Source organism: Lynx rufus, unplaced genomic scaffold (assembly GCF_022079265.1).
Source record: "Lynx rufus isolate CCGP_SWC_20201006 ecotype Redwood Valley unplaced genomic scaffold, mLynRuf1.p SCAF_11, whole genome shotgun sequence".
In the NCBI taxonomy this organism is placed as follows: Eukaryota; Metazoa; Chordata; class Mammalia; order Carnivora; family Felidae; genus Lynx; species Lynx rufus.
Window position 1 is genome coordinate 51,982,507 of NW_025814825.1, and position 16,658 is coordinate 51,999,164.

The following is a 16,658-nucleotide window of genomic DNA, read 5'->3' on the forward strand; positions in this document are numbered from 1 at the left end:
AATGTTAACTGTTTTTCCTGGGTGGTAAAATGGTACTTTCAGAGATCTGGTTGCAATTCTGTTCCTGAAAGTCTCTCTAAACCAGAATGAGACACTCTACTTTTCCAGACCTACGACAAAGTGAGGACCTAACAATTCCAAAGGTTCCATCTAGATCCACTGTTCCGTGAATCGAGAGCAAGTTCCGGCAACTACCGAATTCTGTTCTTGTGGTGTGAAAGCAGTCATCGACAACGTGTAACCAAACATGAGGTGGTGGTGTTCCAATAAAACTTTATCTACAAAACCGGGCTATGGGTCAGATTTGGCACTCGGGTTGTAGTTCGCTGACCTCTGGCCTGGAGCATCAAAACCATCGCAAACATTTGTTTAAAGAGCAGATTCCAAGACCTAGGCACCCATCTATGACTCCAAAATACGTGAGTGTCCTGCTAAGATGAGGAAAATGTCACTCTCGGGGATTCTGAGCAGCCCAAGGTTAGAGGACCGCAGAGTAAGTAACAGTTCGGGGTTAAGGACGGACCTTTTGAGGTTAGAGAAGAAAAATATTTTAGGATATTTGAATATCTATTTCTCAGTTGCGGATAACTGATTAAGGGATTACTTTTAACAGCTCTCATTCTTCCCTGTCGCAAGAGACTGCTAACTCAAATGCCTTTAGGATCCAGAGAGGAAATGCCAGTGAGAGGCTGCTGTGAAAGAAAGGACTGGAGGGCGTGATGAGGATTTGGGAGCTCCAGGGGTTATTTCCTTGCCAGAGTCCCAGCAATTCAAAAACTCCAAAATACCAGGCAGCCCAAACAACACACAGCGCCTGGCAGTCAGTCCAGCCTCCAAGGTAACGGGAATTCATACGACACACACAGCTTCTGGGAAAGCTGGCTAGAATTATAAGAGGATAAGAGACGTGCAATGCTGCAAACACTTTCTCATGATCGATGTCCACTCTTTGACAATGACATATCGTGATAAAGGTTGGCTAGGGCAGTATCCTGCACCTAAAAATCTACTGCCTGAAATGTCTGACAGTCTACAGCCCTATGGGAATTCGAGAAGAAACTTTTGAACCCTTGGAGACACTTAATTTTAAGTTCAGGTTGTTTGATTCTGGGCTCTCTTGTGAGTTGCTTTTTACGGCGCATTCGTTCCATGGGAACTGGTAACGACGTATAGCACATAAGCCACAGTCCGTGGCATTTTTCACTCTGGGGTCGCCCCAGTGTCCACTGTCCCCCACACGCACCTCGCTCACAAGCTTGTTCACGCTCTGTGCCCGCTTGAGAACCAAGTTGTCTTGAGCTGGGAGGGAGTGATAATGTGCAGGCCCTTTCATCTTGTTGAAGTCCTGCCTGTATTTTATCTGAAAGAAACACGCAAGGAGGGAATTGTTGTTTTCATGCTTCAGGACACAAGTGACTCCAAAATGACCTCACATTTAACGTCAACATTTACTTAATAGAACATTCTGAAGGGAAAATTAAAAAATCACAGGGACTTTTTCCTCCATGAAATCCATAAACTACTCGGTTCCTTTTGTATTAAAATTTTTACTGGCCCTTTTCACACTTGGTGCCCTTTATGCTTAATTCTGCATGAAGAGACATCTTGAAACAATTGTACCAAAAGGTATCGTTCCAAACCCAGCCTGCCCATGGTTTCAACATATTTTCTCACTTAACCTGCTAATGAGGGGCAAAATGAGTAATGCGTTTTACTTATCCTCTTGAGGCAAGAGTGCACCTTCCTTGGCAAATGGGTATAATAACGGAATAGGACAGAGTAAAAGAGTAGGGCAAGCGGGGTGTGAAAATCATGGCTGGCTTCTAACTATATATAGACCAAGCTCAAGTTGTTGTGTTAGATCTATGTGTGCACGTCCCTCTACCGAGTTTAATTATAGCCTATCTTTCAAGGACCGCCAGCTGGCCAACGTTCTGCAAATAAAAATCATTTTATCAACTGGGCTATACCCAGTTTGATAATCATATGGCTTATTTTAATCAGCTCTTCCCCTAAAGTGCTAGGTTTCTAGATGGGCCGTTCAGCGAAGACTCTTCTAGCCCCGCTCATCTGGCTAGCCCAGCATCTGCGCCTGCTTCGGCTGACCTAAAGGGAGTTCCACTGTTTGTGCCAGTCTCCTTTGAAGCAGATAACTGTGACCGAAGAGTCTGAACAAAAGAAGCAGATGTCAGAAATCTGGAGAGAAACTGAGGGCTAACATTTTACTCTGGCTCAGCTCTAAGAAATTGACCTGTGGGTCTTCCCGATGAGGTACTTACATCACTGGCGAGTTCGTTGGCTTTCTTGGCGTTCTGATAAGCTGGGGTGATCATGGCGGGGAAGCTGCCTTTTCCTCTGTGCTCCTCATATTCCTCCAAGTAACCCTGTTGGGCCAATCGAAAACTTCCATCAGTGATGCTCCCCTCCCTGGATGGCGGTGGGGGGGCCAGCAGTGATACCTCCTAGAGCCTGTTGCCGTAGAGGTCCACCCGCACTGGTCCCTCCAGGGCCCAGCAATACCATGTGGTGGCTAAGATGGTGGACTTGGTGGTCAGGTCTACTTACTGGTCCCTGGCACACAGCACGAAATAAACGGTAGCTATTATCGTGATCACCTTCATCATTTCCACCAGATAAATGCGGACATTCTACAAATCTCCGTGAGTACATGGAGTACTCATGTCATATCTGACACCTGGGAGGTCCCTCTGTCTTCCAGTAATCTCAGATGCTGCCTTTCTTGGGCCCGTTAACAGATCTCTGCAGAGAAACCCATTAACATGCAAGATGCCATTTCCCCGGCAATGTATGTTAATTTGCCAAGAAGAGCATTATATAACTATTTGAATTTTTGTATTTGGGGTGAAAGGCTCTAAATGGGACTAAATGTGTATCCCAGACTATTATAATCTGGGCCTGTTTCTTCCTTCCTCTTCCCCACACCATGCGCCGACTCCCACGAAAGCAAACCTCCCCCATGGAACCATCATGATGTTCGCTGGCATAAACCTTTCCTGGCAGTGGGATATACTTCAAGACCCTGTCAGACGCCACCCTCTCTCTCGGGAGCTCCTCCCTCATTCCCAGTCCTGCCCCAGGCAGAATCAGCTGCTTCCTCATCTGCGTTCCCACAAATGTGAAACTACCTCATGTGCCCCCTGGGGCTCATGACTCCCTCCACCTCCTGCCTCTTCCAAGACAAAGGCCTGCCCTGCTTCTGTACCAGGGTCAGAGTCTGGCACGCACGTTTTCTTAAAATTTTTTAATGTTTATTTTTGAGAGAGAGAGGCAGAGACAGAGCACGAGTGGGGGAGGGGCAGAGAGAGAGGGGGACACAGAATCCAAAGCAGGCTCCAGGCTCCGAGCTGTCAGCACAGAGCCCGACGTGGGGCTCGAACCCACGAACTGTGAGATCATGATCTGAGCCCAAGTCGGACGCTCAACCGACGGAACCACCCAGGCGCCCCATGGCACACACATTTTCTTAAATAAAACAGCTGGGTCAAATTAGAAAATCCAGGCTTCCTTTTTATCCAATAGTGACAACTGTTCAGTCCGAGTGCTCTTTTATGTTTGGATGCCAGAATGTTTGGGGCCAAATGCAATAAGTAAAAAAAAGTTAAGCTTAAAAAAAAAAGAAGAAGAAAGGCTCTCGAATTCTTTGATAATCCCGTTTCCCATTCTGCTCTATGGCGTAGGTTTGGTTTGCAGCTTTAGTTTAACTTCTCTGCTTATGTGTATCTATGTCGGGTGTGTAAATCTTTTAGTGAGGCATTCAATCCTACTGGGGAATTGACTGGTTACAAACAATACGTTGATGATATGATACAGTCCATTAACCTAAAAAAACAGTTACTCGTTGAAAAGAAGAATGAATTGTATGGCATTTTAGGCACTACAGATATTTATAGTTTATCTGACTGTCTGTCTGCTTCTCTCTCACTCCCTCCTACTCATGCCTGGCGGGTCCCGCTATATCACACAAGGAAATGCCACCCAAGACTGATCCTCTCAACAGTTGCTGGCGGTGCTATTAAACAACACCCACTTTGATTCTTAGATTTGTTATTACCGTGACCAGAAACTTCGGCCAAGAAAATAACTATGACACTATGAGGTTACATCTCATCGATGTGCATAGATATGTCTAGACACGCTCATGTGATGGCAGATAGCTCTGTCCACATTGAGAGCAAAATATTTTTTGCCAAATATAGGAACCAAATATTTCTTAAAAGTGTTTTTTTAAAGTTGTCTTGAGCCTTCTATAAAATATACTTAAAACATGAAACCAAGAAAGACATAATTTCATTGGGTTTAAAGCACAGAGACCATTTAATTAACTTATGGTATTTAATAAAAGGGACTTTTTAATTCAAAACTAAACATTTGCAAAGGGGTCACAATCTATTTTCACACACATCCCAAGTCTTACATGAGTGTCTCCCCAATATGAAGAGATGTTTTATTTTTCTAAAGAGAAATAAGTTGTTTCCTTTCATAAATGATGTATGTCGAATAAATCATGTATGTTGTAGAGTCTAGCCACTGACCAAAAATTCGAACAACATTCCAATTAATTTTTAAAAAATCAACTAAGCCCACTGAATGGCATCTTCCAGAACGCACATGGCCGTCCAATACCCTTTACTTACAATGGTGAAAAAATAATGTTCCCTTTCTCTCCTACACCTGTGTAGCACCAGAAAATACAGAGGGACATACAAATAAAAATTAGCTTCTAGTTATCATCTCAACCTACCCCTATACCCCATCAATAAGTAGTTCATGTGAGAAGTGAAACTGGGGAAAAGATACACATTCTCTGGCATATTGCTTTATCCAGTAACCTCCATAAGACATGTACTTTCTAAGACATGAGTCCTGCTATTCAGTGAAGTGCCCAACAGTTTTTGAGACGTGCATTTGGATCCCTTTCACACTTCTACAGTGATGGGTTAAAATTAGCCAGTCTTAGGCCTTGGGACCGTTCTTCAATTAATAGGTGAGAATGCTTTACTCTTGCCAAATCAACCATATTGGTATAGGTTCTTTATTTTAAAAAAGAAAAGGAAAAGCATTGAGAAACTGTTTTTCCTTCGTGGATCAGGTTGAGCCCTGTGTCATTATTTGTGGTTGCTGTCTGGCTGGGAAAATCTACCTCTCATAAATAGGGCAACATTAACCACAGCCCAGCCCCGGATTAAAGGGTCATCGGTGTGTCACAGGCTAGTGGGCTGCTGACCTGAGAACTGACCGTCAGAAAGCAAGTGATGTATCACATACCTGGCCATACTGGTCCATACATTCCCTTGACGATGCACCTGCAGCTCCAGCAGCTGGACTAGCTACCCCCTTCATTTCTCTTTGATATTGTTGATGGTACCTCACCTAAACGAAGGCAAAGGACAAACCTGGTGAATTGAACCTTCTATGCACAGAAGCCAGGGGAGTAAAACCAAGTGTTTTGTGGAATGTTTCTTTTTTTTTTTTCCTGCTTGGGTCCAGGGAGTGTGTCTTAGACATAAAAGTGCCAGATCATCATCTTGGTAAAACGGCTTCAGAGTTCTGAAGGAGAGCTACTTCCTGGACCACGGTGCATGCAAAAGCAGACAGGAAGTTGTACTCGCCAGGTCCAGGTAACTTCCCGCTTCCTCCCCTAACATGAAAACACTGCTGCGGACACTCACATCACTCGCCAGCTCATTGGCTCTCTTGGCTATCTGATAAGCAGGGGTGATCATAGCAGGAAAACTGCCTTTCCCTCTCTGCTGTTCATAGTCTTCTGTGTATCTCACCTGGAAAATGAAAAAAAAAGAAAATGAATCTCATGCCATAGTCCCAGTATCTAGCATGCAATCTGATGAGGGGTTCCATAACTCCCTCCATGTCTCCCTATGGCATCATCATTGGCTTACAGCTTGATGGACCACACGCGTCTTATTTACCTTCTTTTTTCCCCAAACCCAGCACAATGCCTGGTGCGCGGAGACATTCAATACAGAATTCAACACCTACTTATGAAGCACCTACTGTGGGCCAGGTGGTGGGGCTGGGCGGAGCAGTAAGGCTTCTGCCCTCAAGGAGCCACCAGTCGAGTTTGGGAGACAAAAGAGGCTTCTCCACCAAAGGCAAGTGGGAGCCACTCATTAAGCCGAACATGGATTTGTGCTTAAACTTCCCACTCAGAAGAAGACTAAGTTCTTGGTCTTGTTATGCTAAGGAGCAACTGGGCTGTGAAAAGGCAAACGGTAGAAATTCTTTAGAAGTTTACGTTCTGTAATTTGCAGGGACAAGGTCAGAATTTTTTCAGATTAATCTCATACACCTGATTTGTTACTGATACTATCTAAGTTGTCTCTCTGAGAAAGAGTTTTCACAAGGTCTTTGCTAGCTGACCTATCTGACTTGACCATCCTTGACCTCAGAAAGTTCTTCCTGGCTCCCACATGGGACTGAGAGGCCTCCTACATACTTCCTCCCTCCACCTCCAAGGAAGGAAGGAATAGAGACTCTTAAAGGAGAATCACAGGGTCTTGGCCTCCATCATTTCTTACATCGCTTTGAAGCTGTCCCCCTGCCTTGGCCCGTAGCAACTCAGGGGTATCCGCCACCGTGGAGAATGTGGAGATACGTTCATCATGCCCTCTCTTGTATTCCACCTGATGAAGAGACAGCAGAGAGTCAAGGTCATACCCACCAGCCTTTGTGAGGACCTTTCCTTGCAGCTGTCCTGAAGCTATTCCATCGGGCTACACTCAACACAAGCCCATAGCAAGTTTTTAGGGCTTGCTTTATAAGCCTCTTTAAAAAGCACCAATGTTCATGTGTCAAGTCCAAGAGAGTGTCAGGAACTAAACATTAACAAACACTAACTCACTTCCTCTCCATAACAATCACATGAGGCAGGAGTACTATTTTCCCCATTTTACAAATGAGCAGCCGAGGAACAGAGAGGCTTAGTAATTTTCTCATGGTCACACAGCTAGTAAGTGAGACAGCCAGGATTCAAATCCCAGCATTCTGGCTCCAAAAATCTGACCTCTTAGCCAACAAGCTTTGCTATTCTTCAGGCGGATCTGCCATCCACTTCATAAAAATCAGTATCTGAAACGCTAAAGCGACCTCGAGAAATTGTTCGGTCCAGTCTTTGGGTAGGCAACCTGGTCTGTTCTCCATTTGGCCAATGTGGCCCAATCAAGGCACAGAAGACAACGGGCAAGGAAAAGATGAGGACACAGCTGTCTCCATAATACCGCACTAATGACACCTACTGTCCATAAGCACTCTCTTAGTGGTTTTTACCTGAATCCCAGAGGCTCACTGGTGACAAAAATTAGCATAACCTATGGTGAACCAGCACTAGGGCACTCACTTGGCTGGCCAGCTGGTTGGCCTTCTTGGCTCTTTGATAGGCAGGCGTGATCATGGCTGGGAAACTCCCCTTGCCCCTCTGTTGCTCATAGTCTTCTGTATATTCCTGCTGGTCAGAACCAGTGTCAGCACGAGATTCAGAATGATATGAGGTGAGAACAAGTAAAACTGCCATTGAAAGCACCATCAGAACCAATGCTGCTGGATTTATAAGGTGGTTGAAAAACACTTCGATCACCTGCAGTAAACCTGAAGGTGTCATTCCGTTGGCGATTTGAGTAACACTGTCAACACTGAAGAAATCACGTTTCCCAGGTCAAGGGGCTTCCCCCTCAATGCTTACATCGAATTCTATGGAACCTGATACAACCCAAGGGGACCCAAAGAGAACACAACCCCTTTGACCCAATGGCTGGTATGCTAATGCAGCGGTTAATGTGCGGGAGACTCTTCCGTAACTTGTCCACGAGAATTAGTTCCGTGGCATCGAGAACAAAACGTTAGTTTTCCCTTCTAACTTTTTGAGTACTTCCGATGATTAGCCTTCCTAATGACACCGGGCACCACAGCATTTGTGTTTCTGTTTTCTTTCTATCTGCTGAAGGCTGAGTCACCAAAGACTAATGATAGTTTCCAAAGTGGTTTCTACAAAGGCACTTTCTTCAAAGTGCCCTGGGGGTGTGGAGGGACTAGAAGTGTGCAGATCATTAAGGACTTGCATCATCTGGGCCAACGTTGGCTTTTCTAATGAAAATCTACTGAAATCTCTCTTACAGTGTTGGGGGGGGGGGGGCAGAAGTCCAAAACGGGTGATCAGGTCTAGTCCGTCCTGAAGGCTTTAGAGGAGACTCCATTTCTTTACCTTTTCCAGCTTCTAGAGGCCACTTGCACCCTTCATGTGTGGCTCCACATGGCTTTGACCTCTGCTTCTGTTATCACCTCGCCTTGTCTCTGATTCTGACCCTTTCGCCTCCCTCCTTATAGGGACCCTTGTGGTGATACTGGGTCCACCCTAATAATCTAGGGTAATCTTCCTATCTCAAGATCTTTAGCTTAGTCACATCTGCAAAGTCCCCTTGGCCATATAAGGTAACAGATACACAGTTCCAGGGATTGGCACATGGTAACCTCTGGGGGAGGGGTCAGTAGTCTGTCTACCACAATCTTAAGATAAAGAAACGATCAAACTAATTGCTAGAGTAATGTCTAGGGCCCTTACCTCACCAAGAGACTTTCGGGCCTCAACCATCCTTACGATTTCAGGATCTGGCAGAGCTCCTGGGCACCAACCACTCCCTTCCCCATATCCGGTCCAGTAGCCTCTCTATAACGGAAACACACAAATGCCTAAGCACACACCCTACACATTGGTTGGTGAGACCTACCCCATCCTCCCAGCGTGCTCACATACACTGTTAACATAAGAGAAATTCTCTAAAGGCTATAAATTCCTATTGGCATATGGTGGGTCTCAGCTAACAAAAATGTTCACTTTTTTTCACCTAGAAAATAACCTAATATCCTAAAAAGTTGAACTTTCTCAGATTCACTTATATCATAGAAGGGGTCTAAATATAACTTAACATTTCTTTGCTCATCTTTGTACCCAGATTGAGCAGTGGGGAGTCGCTATGGAGGGGCAATGTGAGATTAACCAGCATTATTCAGAGATGCTGCAAAAACCTACTGCCTGTCATGTGCCTGATCTCGGGATAAGCAATTAACATTGGGAACAGAAAAGCAAAAAAAAAAAAAGAAAAAAGGGAAGACAGTTCTTTATGTAAGACATCTGTGGCCTATCTAGGGAGATAAAACCAACATACAAAATAGGTAGCGATTAGAAAATGTTTGTGTGCTTAAATGTACCGTATTGGTGATAAACACAAGGTTTTAAGAAGCGACCTACATGAGATGGGCCCACTCTTGGCAGGAAGATAGAATCTGAGCTGAACCTTCAAGGCTGAGGCCAGTTAACAGGGGCAAAGAGAGGAAGATGGACAACCATTCTAGAAGGTTGGGATTTTCATCAGTTTTGTTCACTGATGAACAGCCTGGAACTGTTCTAACAGCCTAGAACAGTGCCTGGCACATAACTGACCCAGTAAGTATTTGTTGAATAAATTCCTAGGGTGGAGACTACCAGGAACAAAAGCATGAAGGCAATGACAGGCTTCGTATGAAAGACCATGAGGAGGTGAATCTGATTGGAATTGTGGGGAAGAAATGGGGAACCAAGTGGGCTGGACGTGGGGCAGACCGGATATCTGGAAAGACAGAAGTTCAATTTATAAAGAAGAAAGCCAAAGAATGGTTAAATAATTCATTAGAGATCCCCCAAAAAGTGGCAGTAGTCATATCCAAATGGAAGTACTAAGAAATGAATTACATGTTTGTAAATGAGTAAAGTCTGAAAGAATACCCACAAGACTGCGAACAACAGGTACGTCTACGGAGGGACTGACTGGCGATGGTGAACAAGGGAAGGGGTTAACTTTGTACGTTGGATTTTTTTTTGCAACAAGGAAAATGCAAGTATCACATGTATAATTAAAAGTAAATGGCTGAGGGGCATCTGGGTGGCTGAGTCGTTTAAGCGTTCAACTTCAGCTCAGGTCATGATCTTGCAGTTCGTGAGTTCGAGCCCTGAGTCGGGTTCTGCGCTGATAGTTCAGAGCCTGGAGCCTGCTTCGGATTCTGTGTCTCCCTCTCTCTCTCTCTGCCCCATCCCATGCTCATGCTCATGCTCATGCTCTCTCTCTCTCTCTCTCAAAAATAAACATTAAAAATTGTTTTAAAAAGTAAATTGCTGAGGAATTTTGAAAGAAGACTCTCCAAAGAGAGTGAGCATAAATTCTCAGGTGGTAGGAAGGGTAAGTTAGGGCTACCCAAAAAGTGATGTGTGACCAATGTCACTCGACAGGAGATGATGTGGATCAGAGCAGGGAGAGTGAAATGCAGGGAAAGGGTGGAGCTGAGTGGCGTATCAGAGGGAGAAAGGACAGCCGTGGTTTCCAGCCTGGGTGGTTGTTCCCAGGGACAGAAACACCGTGGTTGGAAGCAACAAACTGACTAGTGAGTTTGGACTGGGAGCAGATATGGTAGAGATGACCCCATGGCCTGTTGATGGATGTCCTCTGTAGACAGCTGCAATCACAAACTGGGTGAATGAAAGCCTAATCAATTCCTCTAGAAGTAAAAATAAAGGTGCATCTCAGGGCGCCTGGGTGGCCCAGTGAGTTAAGTGTCTGACTCTTGATTTCCACTCAGATCATGATCTCCCAGTTCGTGGGATCAGGCCCCACGTTGGGCTCCATGCTGACCGTGCAGAGCCTGCCTGGGATTCTCTCTCTCCCTCTCTCTCTGCCCCTCCCCAGCGCGTGCACACACGTACGTGCTCTCTCTCAAAATTAAATAAACATTCAAAAGTAATAATAATGCATCTCATTCGCAGAGCGTGCCGTTCTTTTCCCTTCTTCCAGACTCCTTCATACCTCTTCTCTCACCTCGTTCACCAGGGGTTGCCTGTTAGCTGCATCTGCCCCATCCCTGGATTTCATGTCCCAGTGAAAAACCGATTTAAACCGTTCACTATCATCCTGGTCGTCCACCTGCACAACGAAGACGTTGTCAGTAACGCGGTAATGTTTTCATCAGAGAAGAGAAGGAAAATAAGAAATCTGTAGTTAAGTCGGAGGGATTTCTCTAAATCTCGCCCACAAAGCATCGTAAGTGGATGGCAACACGCACTGTATCACTGTGGCTTCACCTGTGCCACCAGCCAGGTGGCTTGTGCAGAGCACCTGTCGTGTGCAAAGCCCTATTTAGCAGTGCAATTAAAAAGACTGAAAGTCCCTATGAACGTCTCACACAACACCAAGTATGCAGGGTAACGTCAGAAACACTAGACACGAGACTAGTGGCTCTTAACTTCGGTCTGTGCAACAGTCACCCGGGGAGCTTGTTAAAACGTTGGCTCCCCACATTCGTGTACACGTTCTCCTACGCTTTATCGTTTTACCTTTGTTATCTTGATCTTGACCTATAATACACCTGAAGTTAATTTTTGCGTATGGGTGTGAAGTAGGTACCCAGGTTCATTTTTTTTCCACACAAATATCCAAATAATCCCACGGCCTTTTATTAAAAGATCGTCCTCGGGGCACCCGCGTGGCTCAGTCGGTTAGGCGTCAGGCTCTTGATCTCAGCTCCGGTCATGATCTCACAGTTCGTGAGATCAAGCCCCAAATTGGGCTCTGCAGCTGACAGTGCGGAGCCTGCTTGGGATCCTCTCTCTGCCCCTCCCCGGCCCTCACGTGTGTGCCCTCCGTCTCTCGAAATAAACTTTAAAAAAGAAAAAAAGGTTGTCCTTGCTACACCGACTTCCAGTGGTATGTTCGCTATAAATTCAAGTGACCACATATGTGCAGCCCTATTTCTGGACCTTGGATTGTATTCCACTAGTCTGTCTCTTCTTATGCCAATACTACACCAAGTTGATTACAACTACTTTTGTAGTAAGTCTTGAAATCTCGTGGCTGAAGTTCTTCGATTTTGTTCTTCAGGATTTCTTGGCTATTCTAGAACCTTTGTGCATTCAAGTCAATTTTAGAACCCTTTCGTCAAAAAAAAAAATTCCTTTTTTTTTTTTTTACAAAAACCACCAGGATTTCGACTGGGATTGCACTGAACGTGTAGATCACCTTGGGCAGAACCGACGTCTCAACAGTATCTTCACAGCCTCGGGAGGGGCAAAGATTTCTTACGGAGAACCTAAGCAGGACTAACCATAAAAGGAAAACTCGAAAGATCTTAGGTCCAAACCCAGATATCGTAATTTATGATGTCTAAAGGGGGCGCAGAAATCTGCAATTTTAACAAGCTGAAGAGTAAATCATTAATTTTGCAGATGAAGAAAGAAACGGAAAGGAAAGAAATGACCTTACTAAAATCATTCAATGGGTAATCAGAGCCAGGTTTAGAAGGTGGGAATTCTATTTCCATATTAAGAGCACTTTCTTTCATGGACTTTCTAGGCTTGCTACTGCCTAGTGCAGCTCCAATACGTGTATCTGTAAATATATAAATTGAGAGCATTTTCCCTGTTTCTTCCCTGGATTTTGAGAAACTACCACAAACATCCCGTGAATGTAAGGCAGGGGTTCCGCATAGCAGCGCTACTGGTATCTGGGGCCAGGTATCTCTTTTTTGTGGGGACTGCCTTGTGCATTGCAGGATGGTTAGTGGCATACCTGGTCCTTACCCATCGGATGCCAATAGTACCTTCCTCTGACAGTTGTGACACTCTAAACGGTCCACAGACATCACAAATGTCCCCTGAGGGGTAAAACTGCCCTCCTTGAGGGCCACTGACATAAGGAATCAGAATCGTGTGACCAAAATAGACAGAAAGCCTTATCTGCCGTCCTCCACCCACAGGACAAATCCATCACCGGGGAGTGCCTGCTTCTCTGGAGACTTTTCATGAGATTCCAAATCATTCTAAGGAAGTAGGAAGAGGAAAAAGGCCATAGGTGTCACTAGTGAGGTAAGGAAGCATTAAGAGCTAAAGTCTACTCCCTGAATAAAAGAGAATCTAGATGTTTTATTCTCCTAAAAATCCCATTCACGCCTGCCAAACAGGAAATGGTGTCTCAAACGTTTATTTATTTATTTTTAAAAGGGAGATATTTAGGAAACACAAAAATGTCAACCTGCTCCAAATGCCTACTCAAAATCTTTACTTTCCTCCTTCATCACCATCACCCCAGCACCCCTTTTGTTCTTTTTTTTCTTTTAGCACATGTACAACTAATTTGGTTTTTATTCAGTGGGCAAAGTCTCTCAGAGATGCAAGAGGGTAAGAAAGTAATCCATCCCACTTCCCAAGGTGGCTATAAGATCCGGGGCCCAGAAGGGACACTGCTGCCGTCCCTCTGAAATTTTCGCTGGTGGGGAAGCAGGAGAAAGCGACCTCAGCAGGCAATTACTGGGCATAACACACATACACACACACATGCACACGCGCACGTGCACATATGCACGCACACACACACACGCCACGCACACGCAGATATACAGAGACGTACACATGCACACACACACACCGCTCACACATACACATAGGCACACACATACACGTACACGCACATATGTGTACACACGCATCACATACACGCGTGTGTATGCCCGTGCACGATTCACACATACAGACACACGTACATACACTCCCCACACGCACACATACACCTTTATACACAGACACACATATTCGCACAGATGTAAACGAACGCGCACACACGGGCATCCTGGGAAGTTCACAGACGTCCTGCCTGTGCCTGGAAACCGAACCAGCGATAATCTCCCTTCAGATCCGTCCTGTCACACACAGTTAAAACAAAATGAATCCACCTCCGCCTCAAAGAAAGGTAATACTGTGTGACCTGTGGTGGGATTGTAAGGCAGGGACGTGCCAGTCAAGAGCCAGCGCCGTGTGGAAAAATAAAGATATCACGGTTCTTTCTGTAGACAGTGCAATACGTACAAAGAGCCATCTGATGTGTAACCACTTCTCCTTGCATTTAGTCTGCCGCACTCTGGCTATGCAACTTCAGAAACGCCTGGACGTTTGTAAACATAAACAAGTCCCTTCTTCCTTCTGGACAGTTTGCTCCCCTCTAGGTACGCAACGCTAGGCCAATGGAGCTGTTTAAGATACGGGTTCTAAAGTCAGACAGACCCGGATTTGTACCCACTCAACTAGCTGGGTAAAACCGCCCAAGTTACTCAACCTCTCTGAGCCTCAGCCTCCCCGGCTGCAAGATGATAATATTACAGGGGATTCTTGTGAAAAAAACAAAACAAAACAAAAAAACAAGGTAAGACGGATAAAGAGCCTAGAAGAATGCGTGGCACTGTTTCAGCAGGAGCAACGCTCTGTATTTACTGTAGTTTTGTGGAGCTGCCCTTAGCCATGAGGAGATGAAAACAAGATCTTCCGAGAATTAACCCTCTCGGCCATCTAGGATTGCTTGCGAATTCTTCGAGATCAGGCATATGTGAGCCACTCTGCACCTCAGGTTCCTCAGCAGAAGGGGATGATAATCGTACTTACTTTGTCAGATTGTGGCGTGTACTAAATGAATTAAACGACTGTGGAGTCAATGTTATCTAAGCCTGCTAAGAAATAAGCTCACAATCAGTGCAAAGCATTTAGTGAAATAAGCCACGTGGCAGCGGGCAGCGGGGAGGTTCCATGTAACACAGGTCTTCCTGCGGAGAAGGGGAGCCTGCCCAGGCAGGAGAGGCAGTTTGAGGTGAGGGGACATGCGGAGGGCAGATCACAGACAGTCTTCCCCCTCCTGTGCAAGTTTCTAATTTTAGAAAGTTGCCAGCTCCATCCCGCAGAGCAACTTCTGTGGGGCAGGGGGAAAGAAGTTAAATGAGTCATCGTTTTAATAAATGCGAGCGTCCGGTCAATAGCCGGCTCTCTGACAAAACCCCATTGTTGGTTTCTCAAAAGAGGTTGGCTTATCAACACGATCAACACGGCTTGTCTATGCATGTCTATGCAAACATGGCTTCCAAATCCAAGCCTCTTTGACCTGCCGCTATCCCAAGGGGAAAGAGAGGCTGCTAGTAATTGTTAAGAACTACTGAATCTAGAAAGATTTAAGAGTGTGGAGTTAGAAGTTTACTGTTTTATTTTCCTTTAAATTTTTTTTCTTTTTATTAATTTATGTATCCATTTATTTTGAGAAAGAGAGAGCGAGAGAGCATGAGTGGGGGAAGGGCAGAGAGAGAGAGAGAGAGAGAGAGAGAGAGAGAGAGGATCCCAAGAAGGCTCTGCAATGTCAGTGCAGATCCCAACGCTGGGCTCGATATGACGAATGGTGAGATCATGACCTGAGCCAAAATCAAGAGTCTGATGCTCAACTGACTGAGTCACCCAGGCGCCCCTAATTTTCTATACCAAAATAATCAGGGGAAAAAATAAGGAAAGGCTCTTATAATATTTTCCAACTCTATAAACTTCATTTTACATATTAGGCACCTAGTGCGTACAGGGCCTATCGGGTAAACCATCATCAGTGCGAACAGACTGGCAGACAGAGAAAGATTACAAATACCTTGGATATTCAAGCTAGATTATCTTGGGTATTGGCCCCTATAGTGTGTAAGGCAAATAGCAACACTTGTTACTTAAATGCGCTTTGCACATGTAAGTGAAGAAAATGAGCAGGTTCAATGTCGACACAGACACTTAAAAACCTGAGTTAATTAAAAAAGTTTCTTTAAAGGCTATTTTGAAATTCAAAATTAAGTAACTTACCCCATGGATGGCTTCTGGAGTCTTCCTCATATTTAGATTTAATGGAGTATGATAGACACTTGTGAAAGTGTTGTTCTTGGGGTTATGGCTAGAAAAAAATATATAAACCAGAATTAGAAATGTATTTTACCCAAGATGATTGAGTGACTATTCTTAAAGGTAGTCGTTTTTTACATTCATAAATATACAACTTAATAATTAAGTTCACGATTTTCCAAGCAAGGCCTTAAAGAAAGAAAAATTAAATCAAATAAATTCAATATATAGAACGTACAAAAATTTCAACTAGAAAGTGACCACTTAAAAATTTTCTGAAAAAAAACCAGAAATGGATTCTGGAATTATTTAAAAGAAAAAAATTAAAGCTTTATAGGTATATCTGTGGTAATTACACTGTTCTGCACAGTATTTAATAATTCGATATGTGGTTACAGTGGATAGATTTACCATTTTACTGTAAGAAATTTGAAATTTTCAACTTTCTGTCCTTTGCATAAAATCCTGCCTTAGGGCTCGTCAATGATTCTATGTAAATGAAAACCTTGGGGAAGATGATTTTTGGATTTAACTCTGGACTGTGTGATTTGAAGCTCTGGTTGGCTCCTCATTAAAAAATAAACAAAACCCAAGAGGTGGTGGGGCAGGGCATCGAACACTTACGCGTGACAGTACGGCTTTTTCTGGTGACTCACGAAGTTATTAACCGATAGCATCATCTTGCAAACTTCACAGTGAAAACACGCTTTATGCCATATCTGGAAATCGTACAGAAAAGATTTAGCAGAAATACCTTTTTTTTCCCAGACTCAGGATTCTTGTACATTTCCAGGTAAAAACTCATCTTTAGAGATAATATGGCGATAAGCACACATGTACACATACACACAAATACAACGTTAAATAAATGAATAACCTTTTCAAGGCAACACAGAAGACAGATAGAAATGGGTAGAAC

At 44.3% G+C, this 16,658-nt stretch overlaps 1 protein-coding gene across 1 annotated transcript in view; it reads right to left on the minus strand.

Moving 5' to 3' along the window:
* NRAP (nebulin related anchoring protein) overlaps positions 1–16,658 on the minus strand; it is a 76,253-nt gene that overhangs the window by 52,940 nt on the left and 6,655 nt on the right. Inside the window, exons 2-11 of the mRNA XM_047073465.1 lie at positions 16,364–16,458; positions 15,704–15,791; positions 10,866–10,982; positions 8,594–8,698; positions 7,376–7,483; positions 6,558–6,662; positions 5,691–5,798; positions 5,287–5,391; positions 2,280–2,384; positions 1,244–1,360 (exon numbers count right to left, since the gene is read on the minus strand). Of these exons, the coding sequence (XP_046929421.1) occupies positions 1,244–1,360; positions 2,280–2,384; positions 5,287–5,391; positions 5,691–5,798; positions 6,558–6,662; positions 7,376–7,483; positions 8,594–8,698; positions 10,866–10,982; positions 15,704–15,791; positions 16,364–16,419 (1,014 nt within the window). The 5' untranslated portion in view covers positions 16,420–16,458. The remainder of the gene's footprint in view (positions 1–1,243; positions 1,361–2,279; positions 2,385–5,286; positions 5,392–5,690; positions 5,799–6,557; positions 6,663–7,375; positions 7,484–8,593; positions 8,699–10,865; positions 10,983–15,703; positions 15,792–16,363; positions 16,459–16,658) is intronic.